We start from the raw sequence: 19,288 nt of genomic DNA, 5'->3' as shown, positions 1-19,288 counted from the left end.
ATCCCAGTCCAGTTTCCAACAAGGTGCAAGAAAAAAAGATATGCTCCCCCATCAGATATTGTTCCCCCACTATATTGTAGCGAACAGAGGGAGCGGGAAGTGCACCCTGGTCTCCGGCGTGAATACCCTGGTCTCCGCATCGCGTCAATAGGTTTAACCCACTTGGTGGGAAATGTAATGTGGCTCATATGGCGAGGATTGCTACACTGCCCTCTCCGAACGGGAAGCCACGTCCCCTTAATTTGACTAGACTCAGCCCCCTCATGTCCCGGACTGTATGTTACGATGACCCAACGGCCACCATCCCACTTCTGACACCAATGTAGCGAACGCAAAGAGCAGGAAACAAACCCTGGTCTCTGGCATGAAAGTCAAACACCCTAAGCATCGCCCCAATATGGTTAACCCACTTGGTGGAAATTGTACCATTGCTCATATAGCGAGGATCGCTACAATATACTGTTCTCTATCGGATACTGCTTTCCCATCATATAGGCCTACTGTTGTTCTCCCATCATGGCCATAATTGACATTGCTGCCTGTGAAATGAACAACAGCTGAACATGATGGCCTTAACCTGCTTAATTCCTGCTGAGACATTACCACGCACCAGGCAACCCTAAATAGCCTGGGATACATGGGTCCAAGTCAGCAAAATATCACTAAACCCATCCAAATGCAAAACCACCTTCACCAAAAGACCTCAACCCATAATAACCTTACTGAGTAGGGAATACGTGCCCCAGGTCACCCACCCAAGGACCAACCCTGCTTAGCTTCTGAGGCAACCCAGCAGGTGGGATGGTTGGCTGCTGGCAAGCTATGGGAAACCAACTCCAAAACAAAAATCCTCTGATGGCTCAAAAGACTAGGGAGTTTCCAGGGAGGATCTCACCAATACTACTCTGGGTGCATCCACCCGACACAGTGCGTATGCAAGCCAAACAGTACATATGCAGCCCCAGCTGGTCTTTTATCCCTGTTATAGCTCCCTAACAACAGCTCTAACAGAATGTGATAGGAAGTGAAAAGTTGTTATTGGGTATACAGGTGTCGTAAACAATAGTAGCCTATCTGATGGGGGAACATAAATGGGTGAACAGTATTTGCTAGGGAACAGTATATGATGAGAGAACAATGTATTTTAGGTCCAGTAGGTTTTGATGAATGTGAAAATTGATAGTATTAATGTATTTTATCCATAACATAATAGTCATAATCATAATAATTAATCCCCCCCCCAAAAAAGTTTGCCAATGTGTTGTGGAAATATTGTGGGTAAAAAAGCTAGATTTTAATGAGTTCAAACAGATAATGAAAACTGGTTTACGTAATAATTCAAATGTAGATTAGAAAGTGATTGTGTGAATCCATCTTTGTTTTTGTTTTCTCTCAATTCCTTCTTGACTGTATCTGACCGAAGTTCCATATTCATTTAGCTCATATGTCCATATTTAACTGAATATTGTTATTTTATAGAGCCATGCTGATGATTCAGAGCTATATTTCTATTTTATATTCGATATCAGAATACATTTCATTGATCCAACGACTGACCTGATCAATGGATTTTCTGTATTGGGAATGGAATTGGCAGAAAATTGCCCATCCCCTAAACGACTATCATTTACGTTGGATTGGGTAGTAAAGCAAAAAGAAGGCGGGATTGTGTTTCCTTCAACGGGATGTTCTAAAGTCAACCAATTACATCGGACGGTGTGAATTCAAATGGGTGTGGTGTCTGCAGCGAAACCAGTGTGAACGCGCGGATTGGTAAGTAAATATTGCTCAACTCAAATTTGTGAAATGTCTTGTTTATATGTTTGAAAGGCTGTTGAATTTTGTATGTCTGCTATGGCTTTGCCGTTCCATCAGCTTTATCACGACTTGCTGGGTGTGTAAAGTTAGCCAACTAAGAGTGGGGCTCCGGGCAGCCGAGCGGAAATGGAGGAAAACTCGCCTCCCTGCGGACCTGGCATCCTTTCACTCCCTCCTCTCTACTTTCTCCTCTTCTGTCTCTGCTGCTAAAGCCACTTTCTACCACTCTAAATTCCAAGCATCTGCCTCTAACCCTAGGAAGCTCTTTGCCACCTTCTCCTCCCTCCTGAATCCTCCTCCCCCTCCTCCCCCCTCCTCCCTCTCTGCGGATGACTTCGTCAACCATTTTGAAAAGAAGGTCGCGACATCCGATCCTCGTTTGCTAAGTCAAACGACACCGCTGGTTCTTGCTCACACTGCCCTACCCTGTGCTTTGACCTCTTTCTCCCTCTCTCTCCAGATGAAATCTCGCGTCTTGTGACGGCCGGCCGCCCAACAACCTGCCCGCTTGACCCTATCCCTCCTCTCTTCTCCAGACCATTTCCGGAGACCTTCTCCTACCTCACCTCGCTCATCAACTCATCCTTGACCGCTGGCTACGTCCCTTCCGTCTTCAAGAGAGGCGAGAGTTGCACCCCTTCTGAAAAAACCTACACTCGATCTCCGATGTCAAAACTACAGACCAGTATCCCTTCTTTCTTTTCTCTCCAAAACTCTTGAACGTGCCGTCCTTGGCCAGCTCTCCTGCTATCTCTCTCAGAATGACCTTCTTGATCCAAATCAGTAGGTTTTCAAGACTAGTCATTCAACTGAGCACTGCTCTTCTCTGTGTCACGGAGTTGCGCTGCCGCACTGCTAAAGCTAACTCTCTCTCTCTGCTCTCATCCTTCTAGACTTATCGGCTGCCTTTGATACTGTGAACCATCAGATCCTCCTCTCCACCTCTCCGAGCTGGGCATCTCCGGCGCGGCACCCACGCTTGGATTGCGTCCTACCTGACAGGTCGCTCCTACCAGGTGGCGTGGCGAGAATCTGTCTCCGCACCACGTGCTCTCACCACTGGTGTCCCCAGGGCTCTGTTCTAGGCTCTCCTATTTCGCTATACACCAAGTATTGGCTCTTCATATCCTCATGGCTCTCTATCATTGCTATGCAGACAGACACATCAACTTATCTTCTCCTTTCCCCCTCTTGATAACAGGTGGCGAATCGCATCTCTGCATGTCTGGCAGAATATCAGTGTGGATGACGGATCACCACCTCAAGCTGAACCTCGGCAACGGAGCTGCTCTTCCTCCTGGGGAACGGACTGCCGTTCCATGATCTCGCCATCACGGTTGACAACTCCATTGTGTCCTCCTCCCAGAGCGCCAAGAACCTTGGCGTGATCCTGGACACACCCTGTCGTTCTCAACTCACATCAAGGCGGTGACCGTTCTGTAGGTTTCATGCTCTACAACATTCGCAGAGTACGACCCTGCCTCACACAGGAAGCGGCGCAGGTCCTAATCCAGGCACTTGTCATCTCCCGTCTGGTTATTGCAACTCGCTGTTGGCTGGGCTCCCTGCCTGTGCCATTAAACCCCTACAACTCATCCAGAACCGCAGCCCGTCTGGTGTTCAACCTTCCCAAGTTCTCTCACGTCACCCCGCTCCTCCGCTCTCTCCACTGGCTTCCAGTTGAAGCTCGCATCCGCTACAAGACCATGGTGCTTGCCTACGGAGCTGTGAGGGGAACGGCACTCCGTACCTTCAGGCTCTGATCAGGCCCTACACCCAAACAAGGGCACTGCGTTCATCCACCTCTGGCCTGCTCGCCTCCCTACCTCGAGGAAGTACAGTTCCGCTCAGCCCAGTCAAAACTGTTGCGTGCTCTGGCACCCAATGGGTGGAACAAACTCCTCACGACGCCAGGTCGCAGAGTAATCACCACCTTCCGGAGACACCTGAAACCCCACCTCTTTAAGGAATACCTAGGATAGGATAAAGTAATCCTCCTAACCCCACCCCTCCCCCTTAAAAGAGTTAGATGCACTATTGTAAAGTGGTTGTTCCACTGGATTTCATAAGGTGAATGCACCAATTTGTAAGTCGCTCTGGATAAGAGCGTCTGCTAAATGACTTAAATGTAAATGTAAATGTTGTTAGTTAGCTACTGTACAGTAAGCCAGTTAATTTTAGTTACTCTAACCACATATTATAGTAAACTACACTCCTGCTAGCTTGCTATTTTCACACAACTTAAACATGGATATCTAGCTACAATCTATACGAAGTTGCAGTTCGTAATTCAAAACACCATTCTAGTTAGATTGCTAACTTTAACTAGCCCTATGTCATGCCATTGATTCCATTATGGTTAACGTTACATGTTGACCCCTCTGTTTAGGTACATACAAATGCAAGTCATATGAATAAAGAGGTGAGTGGGACTCTGATATAACTAGCTAGCTATCAACCTAACGTTAGCTGTCAGTCTGAATTGGGTGGTTTTGGATATCATCAAGCTTAGGCCAGGAACTAGTCAGTTTACTCTCACTTTCTCTGTTGACAACTACAGAAAAACATGTAGCTAAATGGAGTGCCTTCTGCAATCTGTTATCACTTTGTAACGTTAGATAAAAATATATATATTTCACTAACAAATATTCCTCCCTCTGCAGAACACCTCCCGCCTACCAGTCATGTCTGGTAAAAAAGTCCTCCTCTAGCAACAGCAGTGAAAGCGTGAACTCTGACCAACAACCTGTTCAGGTGTGGCTATCTTCTGCAAAACTGTAATACAGGCACTGATGACAAACATGTTACATTCCTTTATACATCACAAACAGTTAGATGTGTTCGGTTTCCAATGTGTCCTTATTTACAAACACTTAATTGACTGGCTTGGCCAATGTCATCACCTCTTGTTTCTTATAGTTTTAGCAAAGTCTTTCTGTAATTCCTGTATGTGTTTATTTTTTATTTTTATTAGGTCTCTTGCTCCTTCCCTTCCTCTCTCTTAGCAGTCAAACTGATTCGGCCTACAAGAGCAGCCACTATAGCTGCTGCTCCGTCTAGAGGTGAGGTACGGTGTATTGAGAAAGATATAAATATATTTATAGCTAGCCGTACCAGTCGACTGTCTTGTTTGTAGGGCTGACCCAATTTAGTCGACTGGTGATTGTTTGGTCGATAGGCTGTTGGTCGACCGAGATTTCTTTAGTCGAGCAGTAGGGGAAAAAATCTCATGGTGTACAAAGAAACCTGGGATTCACGCTGAGTGGACTGATCCATTGTGGAGGCCGTGGGGGTGGCACAGGCCATCAGTCTAAGACATGTGCTACTGAAATTGTAAACTCAGCAAAAAAATAAACGTCCTCTCACTGTCAACTGCGTTTATTTTCAGCAACTTAACGTGTGTAAATATTTGGATGAACATAACAAGATTTAACAACTGAGACATAAACTGAACAAGTTCCACAGACATGTGACTAACAGAATCTTGAAATGGTGTTCCCGAAAAAGGGGGGGGGGTCAAAATCAAAAGTAACAGTCAGTATCTGGTAGAAGTCGACCGATTATGATTTTCAACACAGATACCGATTATTAGAGGACCAAAAAAAGCCGATACCGATAATCAGCCGATTTTAAATGTATATTTGTAATAATGACAATTACAACAATACTGAACGAACACTTATTTTAACTTAATATAAAACATCAAAAACTCAATTTAGTCTCAAATAAATAATGAAACATGTAAATTTGGTTAAAATAATGCAAAAACACAATGTTGGAGAAGAAAGTAAAAGTGCAATATGTGCCATGTAAAAAAGCTAACGTTAAAGTTCCTTGCTCAGAACATTGAAAGCTGTGGTTCCTTTTAAAATGAGTCTTCGATATTCCCAGGTAAGAAGTTTTAGTTGAGTTATTATAGGACTATTTCTCTCTATACCTTTGTATTTCATATACCTTTGACTATTGGATGTTCTAATAGTACTTTTATATGCCAGCCTAATTTCGGGAGTTGATAGGCTTGAAGTCATAAACAGTGCAATCTTGAAGCACAGCGAAGAGCTGCTGCAAATGCAGGAAATGCAGTGCTGTTTGAATAAATGCGTACGAGCCTGCTGCTGCCTACCACCGCTCAGTCAGACTGCTCTATCAAATCATAGACTTAATTATAACATAATGACACACAGAAATACGACTTAGGTCATTAATATGGTCAGTCCGAAACTATCATTTTGAAAAACAAACATTTATTCTTTCAGTGAAATACGGAACCGGTTCTGTATTCTATCTAACGGGTAGCATCCCCAAGTCTAAATATTGCTGTTACATTGCACAACCTTCAATGTTATGTCATAATTATGTATCATCTGGGCAAATTAATTACGTCTTCACACAGTTCCAACGAGCCAGGCGGCCCAAACTGCTGCATATACCCTGACTCTGCTTGCATAGAACGCAAGAGAAGTGACACAATTTCCCCAGTTAAAAGAAATTCATGTTAGCAGGCAATATTACTAAATATGCAGGTTTAAAATATATACTGTGTATTGATTTAAGAAAGGCATTGATGTTATGGTTAAGTACACATTGGCACATTGGTGCAATAGTGTACAAAATAATATAATAATAAAATAATAAAATAGTGCTTTTTTTGCTGACGCTTGTAAATCACCCGTTTGGCGAAGTAGGCTGTGATTCAATGATATATGAACAGCACCGCATCTATATATGCAATGCAGGACAAGCTAGATAAACTAGTAATTCATCAACCATGTGTAGTTAACTAGTGAATTGATTTGTTTTATAGAGATTAAGTTTTAATGCTAGTGTAAAGTATAACTTTAGACCGTCCCTCGCCCCGACACGGGCGCGAACCAGGAACCTTCTGCACACATCACAACAGTCGCCCACGAAGCGTCGTTACCCATCGCTCCACACAAAAGCCGCTCGGCCCTTGCAAGCAAGGGGCAACCCAACATATTGGTTTCAGGGCAAGTGACGTAACTGATTGAAACGCTACTAGCGCGTACCCGCTAACTAGCTAGCCATTTCACATCCGTTACACTAGCAAGCACCTTAACTTGGCTCCTTGCTGCACTTCCATAACAGGTAGTCAGCCTGCCACGCAGTCTCCTCATGGAGTGCAATGTAATCGCCCATGATCGGTGTCCAAAAATGCCGATTTACCGATTGTTATGAAAACTTGAAATCGGCCCTGATTAATCTGCCATTCCGATTAATCGGTTGACCTCTAGTATCTGGTGTGGCCACCAGCTGCAATAAGTACTGCAATGAATGGACTGCACCAGATTTGCCAGTTCTTGCTGTGAAATGTTACCCCACTCTTCCACCAAGGCACCTGCAAGTTCCCGGACATTTCTGGGGGGAATGGCCCTAGCCCTCACCTTCCGATCCAACAGGTCCCAGACGTGCTCAATGGGATTGAGATCCGCACTCTTCGCTGGCCATGGCAGAAGACTGACATTCCTGTCTTGCAGGAAATCACGCACAGAACGAGCAGCATGGCTGGTGGCATTGTCATGCTGGAGGGTCATGTCAGGATGAGCCTGCAGGAAGGGTACCACTTGAGGGAGGAGGATGTCTTTGTAACGCACAGCATTGAGATTGTCTGCAATGACAACAAGCTCAGTCCGATGATGCTGTGACACACCGCCCCAGACCATGACGGACCCTCCACCTCCAAATCGATCCTGCTCCAGAGTACAGGCCTCGGTGTAACGCTCATTACTTCGACGATAAATGCGAATCCGACCATCACCCCTGGTGAGACAAAACTGCGACTCGTCAGTGAAGAGCACTTTTTGCCAGTCCTGTCTGGTCCAGCGACGGTGGGTTTGTGCCCATAGGCGACGTTGTTGCCGGTGATGTCTGGACTTGCCTTACAACAGGCCTACAAGCCCTCAGTCCAGCCTCTTGGGGACATTGGGGACAATCTCAGTCCAGCCTATTGGGGACAATCTGAGCATTGATGGAGGGGTTGTGCGTTTCTGGTGTAACTCGGGCAGTTGTTGTTGCAATCCTGTACCTGTCCCGCAGGTGTGATGTTCGGATGTACCAATCCTGTGCAGCTGTTGTTACACGTGGTCTGCCACTGCGAGGACGATCAGCTGTCCGTCCTGTCTCCCTGTAGTGCTGTCTTAGGCGTCTCAGTGTACGGACATTGCAATTTATTGCCCTGGCCACATCTGCAGTCCTCATGCCTCCTTGCAGCATGCCTAAGGCACGTTCACGCAGATGAGCAGGGACCCTGGGCATCTTACTTTTGGTGTTTTTCAGAGTCAGTAGAACGGCCTCTTTAGTGTCCTAAGTTTTCATAACTGTGACCTTAATTGCCTACCACCTGTAAGCTGTTAGTGTCTTAACGACTGTTCCACAGGTCGTAGCATAGGAAACAGTGTTAAAATCTTTTACAATGAAGATCTGTGAAGTTATTTGGATTTTTACGAATTATCTTTGAAAGACAGGGTCCTGAAATAGGGACGTTTCTTTTTTTTGCTGAGTTTATTTGGTTATATTACATAAGAAATGGTGCAACACTAATAGAAACAATATTATTTGTGCCTGGCTTTATAAATCATCAATATATCTACAGAAAATAAGACAGATCCTGCCTCTGTTGCCTGTTTGACTTGGTTTAATAGCCTACTGATTTCGTGAGCACCAAGCCTCGTGCAACGACATGTCAAGTAAACAATTTCACAAATTCAGCTGTTTGTAATCTTTGCTTTGCTGTAATAAAGGCTTTTGTTAGAACAGCTTCACTGCTATTATTAAGAATTATTTAGTGTTTACACTGTTCAAAATTGTTGGGAAATTAATATTTATAAAAAATAATGCTCCTTTTTCTTGATCTCCTTATTGTTATTACTTTATTATTATTATAGTAATGTCATTGTCATTAGTAGGCAGCCTTGTATAACCACCATCGAGCTGTAGGCCTAAAAGCATATCCTGTCTAGTCTTAATACCGTAACTTACTTAGGCCTACATTTCAATACTTCTATAGGCTACTGTATCAATCATTCCTTCGTTCATGTCATCACACAGCATACAAGTCATTCATGACTTTGAATTGCAATCAAGCATTTTAGTTTTAATATAAAGTCAACCTTGAATAATTCGTTCCATTTCGGAAATTGCATTCATAAATGAATGCGACTGTTTTTAGTCTTTGCTGTAATTAAGGCTTAACAAAACAAAATGTTACAACAGACTCTCTGGTATACTTATACTTTATTTAGTGTTGTGTACATTGTTCCAAATGGTCAGAAATTATATTGTAATCTATACAGCACCTGTTTCGCACACATAATATCCACACAGCGCTTGCTCCTTACCTTATTTCTCCAGTATTTTCTACAACTAGTCAAATGTATTCCACACATCTGACTTTACCTCCTGAGCAATGTGTAAATATTCCCCCGTTTCTAGTTTATTTGTCACGTTCTCTGCATGAATTTGGCTCACGTGTTACGGTGTTTAGAGTTTATAACCAATTTATTGATGTGATTATGATATGCTATAAGAACGGCTTGTCCGCACATTAGGCAGGATTAGGCGACCGCCTGTGGCGGCAGATTGACAAGGGCGGCATTTTCTGTGTTAAACTGACCAAGACACACCAACAACACATAAAACCTACCATTTTACACCATGCAGGTTTTTCCGATCAAATAGCCTAACCTAAATGGTGCTCAGTCAAAAAAAATGAGCTGGCATGTTTTAACAACGCAATATATCCTAAAAACAGGACAGGTCAAAGTAATATGGATGTTATGGAATGGACAATCACAACTGTTGACCAGGAGTTTCACCCCATTGTAATGATCAGTGGTTAGATGTTTAGTATCTGTACTTTTTTTGACAAAGTGATTATAGCGAAAAAGGAAATACTTCTGTGTAAACACATTGCAAATAGGCTCGTGATATTTCCTGATGAAGCTGATATTCAGTGCTTAATTGGCCAAATTGATTAGTCACAAGAATCAGGACTAATAAAGCCAATGAAATGGCCTGTTTTTACAAATGGTGGACCTACTACATGGATGGGCATTCATAAAATTCCATTGTGGGCCGACATGGCAGGGTACACCCTAGTAAGCAAGGGCAGACTTCTTTTGAATATCTTTTTTTGGTCCTGTCTGGACATAGTTTTTTTGGTGTTTTACAAACTGTAGGCTAACCACATAGATGGGCATTCATAAAATAACATTTCAGGCAACACTGTAAGCACTTACCAATGTCTTTTTTTGGTGCAGTTCCGGACCGGCCTTGATTTCCACGGACATTGGTTTTTGGTCCGGACCAAATCTGAACCAAAGATAGACATCTATGATTGGTTAAATCTTTGTGCGGTCCAAACCGGCCTTGATTTTAATGTCCACGTACCAGTCAAGTTTGGACACACCTACTCATTCAAGGGTTTTTCTTTCATTTGACTATTTTCTACATTGTAGAATAGTTTTGATGTCTTCACTATTATCTATTAACACATGGAATCATGTAGTAAGCAAATAATTGTTAAACAAATCAAAATATATTTTAGATTCTTCAAAGTAGCCACCCTTTGCCTTGATGACAGCTATGCACACTCTTGGCATTCTCTCAACCAGCTTCATCTGGAATGCTTTTCCAACAGTCTTGAAGGAGTACCCACATATAGTGAGCACTTGTTGTGATTGTGGAGACCAGGTCATCTGATGCGGCACTCCATCACTCTCCTTCTTGGTCGAATAGACCTTACACAGCCTGGAGGTGTGTTGCCTCATTGTCCTGTTAAAAAACAAATTATAGTCCCACAAAGTGCAAACCAGATGGGATGGCGCATCGCTGCAGAATGCTGTGGTAGCCATGCTGGTTAAGTGTGCATTGAATTCTAAATAAATCACTGACAGTGTCACCGGCAAAGCACCATCAAACCTCCATGCTTCACGGTGGGAACCATACATGCGGAGAGATCATCCGTTCAAATCAAATGTAAATAGTCCTGTGGCCATTTGATTTAATTGTTCAGCAGTCTTGTGGCTTGGGGGTAGAAGCTATTGAGGAGCCTTTTGGTCCTAGACTTGGCGCTCCGGTACCGCTTGCCGTGCGGTAGCAGAGAACGCCTAATATATAGGTCCTGGATGGAAGGAAGCTTGGCCCCAGTGATGTACTGGGCCATACGCACTACCCTCTATAGCACCTTACGGTCAGATGCCGAGCAGTTGCCATACCAGGCGGTGATGCAACCGGTCAGGATTCTCTCTGGTGCAGCTCTAGAACTTTTTGAGAATCTGGGGACCCGTGCCAAATCTTTTCAGTCTCCTGAGCGGGAAAAGGTGTTGTCGTGCCCTCTTCACAACTGTCTTGGTGTGTTTGGACCATGATAGTTCGTTGGTGATGTGGACACCAAGGAACTTGAAACTCTCGAACCGCTCCACTACAGTCCCTTCGATGTTAATGGGGGCCTGTTCGGCCCGCCTTTTCCTGTAGTCCATGATCAGCTCCTTTGTCTTGCTCACATTCAGGGAGAGGTTGTTGTCCTGGCACCACACTGCCAGGTCTCTGACCTCCTCACTATAGGCTGTCTCATCGTTGTCGGTGATCAGACCTACCACTGTTGTGTCGTCAGCAAACGTAATGATGGTTTTGGAGTCTTGTTTGGCCAAGGAGTACACGAGGCGACTAAGTACAGACCCCTGAGGGGCCCCAATGTTGAAGATCAGCGTGGCAGACGGGTTGTTGCCTACCCTTACCACTTGGGGGTGGCCCATCAGGAAGTCCAGGATCCAGTTGCAGAGGGAGGTGTTTAGTCCCAGGGTCTTTAGCTTAGTTATGAGCTTCGTGGGCACTAACGCTGTGCTGTAGTCAGTGAACAGCATTCTCACATAGCTGTTCCTTTTGTCCAGGTGGGAAAGGGCAGTATGGAGTGCGAATCAACATCCCAGTTTTTTGAGTGAAATGTCTGAGTTTGACAGGTGTAAGCTTACATGTAGCCTATAAACTTTCACAGTGAATGCTATTGTTTATATATTTTGTGCGTATGAATTGAATATTACCAAATGTATCAGAAAAAAATATTGAGCCTATTTAATGCAATCCTTGCTGTTTAATAGATTGCAAAGCAGAAGAATACAACTGACCTAAACGTTTGGAAATGATAAGTTAACTTTCTCATCCATAGCCTTAAAATGCATCTCAAGTGTAATTGCACCGTTTAGCTCGCATCTGAAGGCTGGGGGGATATTTAGGACGTACTGTAGGTCGCTAAAATATCCTAATGATTATGATCACACTTCCTCAATTCAAATGTTATGGCGACACTATAGGAAAGATGGTTTGGTTTAGATTAGAAACTTGGGATCCAAGTTAGAGTTATCAGTGTGGCCCCATCACCTGAAAATGTTGAAATACTGTATCTTCACACCTAGAATAAAAACCTCCAGGCTTCCTTCATAACTGTCCATTTATTGGGGAAAAATAAAGGATTACATGGGGCAGTTTTGGAGAAGAAAAAACACTAATCCCGTCCAAATCGTCCTATGGAATAACGGACATTCTGGAGTAATAATGACAACCAACGTTCTCTATTAACACTAGTCCCGTGTGAATAGGTCTTTGGTCTCGTGCATACGATGCATACATGTGTCACGGAAAGAGAGCAAGGGTTGAGGGAATAGGGAATTTTTTTCCTAAACAAATGAGGGATTTCGGAAACAGAACTTTCCAGTTGAAATGGCTGCAATTATGTTGCAGCTTCAGCAAAATGGACAGGTAGCGATAAACACTTTGATGTTCTGTGGTGGTCGCTGCAGCACAGAGAGAGAGAGACAACAGGTGCTAGTCACTGTCACTCGCTGTGTCTTTTTACATTTCAATACAGCGCAGCTAGTCTATGCCTGGCCCAGCACAATCAAATAAATTGCTGGCCTGACTCCAGCTAGTCATTTGTGTCTTTTTAAATTATTTAATCAGACTGTTTTCTTAAAGCATCAGACAAACTCAGTGAATATAGTTGACTTGATTAAAACACATAGGATGTCTATATATGGGAAAATACACCTTAAAAAATTTCGACCACATGATTGGTAGAAATAACAGACGACTCTTGGTCGACCAAGATTTTTTTAGTCTGGGACAGCCCTACGTATTTTCTATCATTTCTTCACAATGTATGTGTGTGTGTAATATACACTGCTCAAAAAAATAAAGGGAACACTTAAACAACACAATGTAACTCCAAGTCAATCACACTTCTGTGAAATCAAACTGTCCACTTAGGAAGCAACACTGATTGACAATACATTTCACATGCTGTTGTGCAAATGGAATAGACAACAGGTGGAAATTATAGGCAAGACACCCCCAATAAAAGAGTGGTTCTGCAGGTGGCGACCACAGACCACTTCTCAGTTCCTATGCTTCCTGGCTGATGTTTTGGTCACTTTTGAATGCTGGCGGTGCTTTCACTCTAGTGTAGCATGAGACAGAGTCTACAACCCACACAAGTGGCTCAGGTAGTGCAGCTCATCCAGGATGGCACAATCAATGCGAGCTGTGGCAAGAAGGTTTGCTGTGTCTGTCAGCGTAGTGTCCAGAGCATGGAGGCGCTACCAGGAGACAGGCCAGTACATCAGGAGACGTGGAGGAGGCCGTAGGAGGGCAACAACCAGCAGCAGGACCGCTACCTCCGCCTTTGTGCAAGGAGAGGCAGGAGGAGCACTGCCAGAGCCCTGCAAAATGACCTCCAGCAGGCCACAAATGTGCATGTGTCTGCTCAAATGGTCAGAAACAGACTCCATGAGGGTGGTATGAGGCCCGACGTCCACAGGTGGGGGTTGTGCTTACAGCCCAACACCGTGCAGGACGTTTGGCATTTGCCAGAGAACACCAAGATTTGCAAATTCGCCACTGGCGCCCTGTGCTCTTCACAGATGAAAGCAGGTTCACACTGAGCACATGTGACAGACGTGACAGAGTCTGGAGACGCCGTGGAGAACGTTCTGCTGCCTGCAACATCTCCAGCATGACCGTTTGGCGGTGGGTCAGTCATGGTGTGGGGTTGCATTTCTTTGTGGGGCCGCACAGCCCTCCATGGGCTCGCCAGAGGTAGCCTGACTGCCATTAGGTACCGAGATGAGATCTCAGACCCCTTGTGAGACCATATGCTGGTGCGGTTGGCCCTGGGTTCCTCCTAATGCAAGACAATGCTAGTCCTCATGTGGCTGGAGTGTGTCAGCAGTTCCTGCAAGAGAAAGGCATTGATGCTATGGACTGGCCCGCCCGTTCCCCAGACCTGAATCCAATTGAGCACATCTGGGACATCATGTCTCGCTCCATCCACCAACGCCACGTTGCACCACAGACTGTCCAGGAGTTGGCGGATGCTTTAGTTCAGTCTGGGAGGAGATCCCTCAGGAGACCATCCGCCACCTCATCAGGAGCATGCCCAGGCGTTGTAGGGAGGTCATACAGGCACGTGGAGGCCACACATACTACTGAGCCTCATTTTGACTTGTTTTAAGGACATTACATCAAAGTTGGATCAGCCTGTAGTGTGGTTTTCCACTTTAATTTTGAGTGTGACTCCAAATCCAGACCTCCATGGGTTGATAAATTTGATTTCCATTGATAATTTTTGTGTGATTTTGTTGTCAGCACATTCAACTATGTAAAGAAAAAAGTATTTAATAAGAATATTTCATTCATTCAGATCTAGGATGTGTTATTTTAGTGTTCCCTTTATTTTTTTGAGCATGTATAATATATATATATATATATATATATATATATATATATATATATATAATATATAAATATATAATATTTTTTTATACCCTGAAAAGGTTTTCAGAAGCCGCCCATTGCATCCGTCGCTTAAAACAGATAACTAGCCTAGTCTCTTGTTTCCACATGGTCCTTAACATTTTCTGTATCTTGTATCCACAAACATTCTTTCCATTATCTTAAGACATGAGGGTGTTGAATGTGTTTCCTTCGCACCAACAGCAGCTGTTGGGTGGGGGGGGGGTGGGGGGGGTTCACGGCTGCCTGCATGGGACCTCAAAGGAAAACGTTAGTGACACGGAGGGCAAGATTTCCAACTACCAGAGCAAAGTCAAAACGGTGGCCCAGGAGAACTAGTCTGAGTCTGAGAACTAGTCTGAGTCTGTAGCTAAAAGCAGACAGGCGGAAGCACAGATGACTTCAGAGCTACAAGAACTCCACACTCAGCTCGGGTACATGGAGCAGTACCACGGAGCAGTACCACCGAGCATGCATAGGGTAGACCATAATGTGAAAATGGGTGTAGTGGCATGGGAAAGGGCATTGTAACCACATAGGAAAGAGTGACTTATTTTGCATAAGGAACGTCAGAAGTAAGCGTTGATTTAGCAAAACAAGTGGGCGTATAGCTGACATGATTTCTCACCTTTCTTGAGTCCTATACCAGTCATAACTTTATGCATACGTTTAGCCAGTAGTGCAGTAATAATAACATGATAGTGTCACCACATGTTACTCTTTAGGTCCCTTTGGTGTGCTTGCCAATCTTACCCAGTTTTGTTCTGTGTTGCAGCCACTATGAGCAGGAGCTGGCTACCCTGTCTGGCGTCAAAGAGCAGCTGACCATTGTAGCCAGTGAGAAGGCCTCCCTGGAGAAGACCTTATGCAACCTCACTGAGGAGCACAACGTTCTTCTAGGCTTGAGAAAGAGCATGGAGGCCGAGCTTCACAATGTGCAGGTCGAGCATCATCTTCTGTGGATTTTTATGGCAGACTACAACCCAAAAAGGTGTAATGCCCCGACCAACTGCACAAGGAAAAAATATATATATATATACAAATCCCATACATGATAGGGGAAACAAACTTAATCCAGCCAAAATAAAGCTTTAAAAAAAACACATTGACAGAACATGTTCTCCCACACAAGAAGTGAAATAGCACGCAGGCCTACTCATTGTGACAACTGATCACCTTGACTGTTGTGACATGAGATGAATGGTGTATAGCTGTATTGAATGAGGCAGTCTTGCCTCTGCTCCTTGGTCAGAAATATCAGAGGAAGTCTGGCATAGTCGTTTTGTCCAGCCTCATTCAAACCCACTGCCATTACGTCTCTTTGCCAGAACCCCCTTTGCAGCCCAATATATATATATATTTTTAGGTGCGTCTGATGGATCAATGTCTGTCTTTTCTCTTCTTACCTGACCCAGCTCTCTGCAGGGCTCCACTCTTTCCCGTTGCCAGACCACCCTGAGGGAGACCCAGGACATGGTCCGCAACCTGGAGGAGAGACTGTGGTGTTTGGGCCCTCCACACGGCAACAGGATGTGTTTGAGGAGATTTCCCTCCTGGTGCAGTCAGCCCTGGACGGCTACAACGTGTGCTGCTTCGCTTACAGACAGTGGCAAAAGCTACACCATGGAGAGATGGAGGACATGCGTGGGGTCATCCCCGGTCCGTCCAGCAGATCTTCCAGGCCTCCAAGAAATTGTGGGAGCAGGGATGGCAGGTAGTGATGATACCATTGGTTTTCATCAGTATGCGTGGTAGCTGTCCCTTCAGCTGAAACAGTTCTATTACACTGAACAGGGAATTTAAACTTGTTTGTTTGACGTTTACTGTGTCAATGCGTTTTTGTTTTTCTGATCAGATTATGTATTTCACATTGCAGTGGAATGAGTTGAATCTGGTGTGACTGCAACATTTCACTTTTTGGTGAAAATGGTACTTGCAACATTTCACTTTTTGGACTGGATTCTTGTTCGTTTTTCCCAGTTTACATTTAGCATACAAATTTGATTATTTCTTGATACATTTGAAACAAGGTCTAGTTTTGGCCGCAGCCGGACTATATTGTGAACCACTCTTGGCAGAATGCATTGCTTGTGAAAAGTAACCTCACGACTCGCACTAAAATATTCTGCTGCTCTGTCATTCTGTACATGCATCTCACGATGCCGAAAAGAAACTAGCGTCTGTGGCGTAGCATTTGGCCGGCGCAAGGAGTCTGGGCAGCCAGGCAAGGTGATGGACACAGTCATTTGCGAACTGCAGCCCCTCCAGGGATATGTTTTGAGTTTATTGAACGGAGTTGTATCCATTTATAACATTCAATAATCAATTAATTGCAGTCATCCTTACACCATTCGATCCATTACCAGTTCTAAACATGTATTTTTTCTTCTCTACGCTCATGATCTATTTTCCAGCGTGCATATGACAGAATGTTAGTTGGTGGTCGGAGCACGTCTTGAGCCTCTGAGCTGGAGGAGGGTGTATTATTAACCCTGCTGTAGGAGTCGCTGCGGCCAGCACTAGCAGGTCAAACGAACAACTAAAATGAACGAGTCAGTCAGAAAAAACAAATCATGACTCAAGTCTGTGAAAAGTAGTTAAAACTGCACATCACTAGTGTGTACAAATGCAACCCAGTATTGCTGTAGGGATGTTGTACTATATACCATGGCTAACCCTGTAAAAACCACACATTTCACTGCACGTATCTGGTGTATGGGACAAGAAAACATATATTACAGAGTGATTTGAACCTCCACTACAGGTTTATCAGAGAACTGCTCTACCTCCCGTGTTCGACATGTAGGACACTTCAAATCCTAAATGGGCAAAATAAAAGGACACTTTGAATCATTACCACTATTGAGGAAATTTATATATATATATATATATACACACACACACACACACACACACAGATGAAGTCGGAAGTTTACATATGCCTTAGCCAAATACATTTAAACAATTTTTTTTCTCACAATTCCTGACATTTAATCCTAGTAAAAATTCCCTGTCTTAGGTCAGTTAGGATCACCACTTTATTTAAAAAATGTGAAATGTCAGAATAATAGTAGAGAGAATGCTTTATTTCAGCTTTTATTTCTTTCATCACATTCCCAGTGGGTCAGAAGTTTACATACACTCAATTAGTATTTGGTAGCATTGCCTTTAAATTGTTTAACTTGGGTCAAATTTTTCGGGTAGCCTTCCACAAGCTTCCCATAGTAAGTTGGGTGAATTTTGGCCCATTCCTCCTGACAGAGCTGGTGTAACTGACTTGGCTTCTAAAGCCATGACATCACTTTCTGGAATTTTCCAAGTTGTTTAAAGGCACAGTCAACACAGTATGTAAACTTCTGACCCGCTGGAACTGTGATACAGTGAAATAATCTGTCTGTAAACAATTGTTGGAAAAATGACTTGTGTCATGCACAAAGTAGATGTCCTAACCGACTTGCCAAAACTATAGTTTGTTAACAAGAAATGTGTGGAGTGGTTGAAAAACGAGTTTTAATGACTCCAACATAAGTGTATGTAAACTTCCGACTTCAACTGTGTGTGTGTGTGTGTGTGTGTGTGTGTGTGTGTGTGTGTGTGTGTGTGTGTGTGTGTGTGTGTGTGTGTGTGTGTGTGTGTGTGTGTGTGTGTGTGTGTGTGTGTGTGTGTGTGTGTGTGTGTGTATAAGTATCCTCTATTCTATAGGCTAATATAATGTGTCCATTTTGACCAATTGTCCTTCCAGGTCTGCAACCTGATCGCACTGGCCAACCAGAACCGATCCACAGCCCGGACCAACATGAATGACCACTCCTCGCACTCTGTGTTCCAGCTCGACATTGAGGGCGAGAACTCTGGGAGAGACGTCACGTACAAATGTAAGCGTGTTCACTGGTGGTCCACGTTTTGTACATCTGCAACTACACAAAGGCTGAGATCTTAAATGAGAACAAATAATAATCCTGTCATCAAATGTTATTTGTCACATGTGCCGAATACAACAGAGTGAAATGTTTACTTACAAGCCCTTAACCAACAATGCAGTTTTAAGAAAGAAAAAAAGATGAAATATAACATCATGATTGATTGCATTCTGGTATGAGAATCCTGACTGTTTCTGTGTCTGTCTGGAGCCTCTCTGTGTTTGGACCTGGCTGGCAGTGAGCAGGTGCAGAAGAGACAATCCCAAGGGTACCACTTCAGTGAGATGACAGCCAACCTTGGGATTGTTATCGCCGCGCTGGCCAATAAGGTTTCTGTTTACAGCCCAATGCCTCTAAGCTTATGGAGTAATGAGTGCTTTGTAAGTTATAGCTTGATTGCGTTCGCTTACCCTCCCTCCCACTCTTTGTCTGTGTTCCAGGAGAGCTTTATCCCGTACAGAAACTCAAAAGCTGACGTACCTCCTCCAAAGCTGCCTCGGAGGATTGAGTGTGGTTGTCTGTACATTGTGATTTTTAAACTCATGCCCTTGTATTGGTTGCTTCATTTCATATTATTCATTTTTAATCAGTTGGATCCGATGTACAAAGATCAATAAAAGCTAATTTTGTAAGGCTTGTTGTTTGTCTTGTACTTTACCTAATAGATGTTTTCAGTAGTGTAGGGTAAATGCAGTTTACCCACCTTTTTTCTTTGCCTAAAAGTTTACTCACCTTTTGCTGAAAAA

The 19,288-nt window shown here is 43.8% G+C and overlaps 1 protein-coding gene across 1 annotated transcript; it reads left to right on the top strand.

Annotated features, from left to right (window-relative positions):
• The first annotated feature begins 4,485 nt into the window (after positions 1–4,485).
• Positions 4,486–19,175, top strand: LOC139023290 (uncharacterized). Its single transcript, XM_070436133.1, has 4 exons — positions 4,486–4,572; positions 4,793–4,885; positions 18,365–18,497; positions 18,753–19,175. Exons 3-4 carry the CDS (start codon positions 18,419–18,421, stop codon positions 19,157–19,159), a joined length of 486 nt encoding a protein of 161 aa, XP_070292234.1. The 5' UTR covers positions 4,486–4,572; positions 4,793–4,885; positions 18,365–18,418; the 3' UTR covers positions 19,160–19,175.
• Positions 19,176–19,288: the final 113 nt, after the last annotated feature.

The sequence above is a fragment of the Salvelinus sp. IW2-2015 genome, linkage group LG30 (assembly GCF_002910315.2).
Source record: "Salvelinus sp. IW2-2015 linkage group LG30, ASM291031v2, whole genome shotgun sequence".
Classification (NCBI taxonomy): domain Eukaryota; kingdom Metazoa; phylum Chordata; class Actinopteri; order Salmoniformes; family Salmonidae; genus Salvelinus; species Salvelinus sp. IW2-2015.
The sequence above is the reverse complement of the archived record's forward strand: the minus strand, read 5'-3'. Positions and strand labels throughout refer to the sequence as shown.

Excerpts from the sequence above, each read along its gene's own strand:
- LOC139023290 (XM_070436133.1), top strand. The coding sequence starts at position 18,419 with ATGAATGACCACTCCTCGCACTCTGTGTTCCAGCTCGACATTGAGGGC. Across the intron at positions 18,498-18,752 it reads GAGAGACGTCACGTACAAAT|CCTCTCTGTGTTTGGACCTG; the intron begins GTAAGCGTGTTC and ends GTCTGTCTGGAG.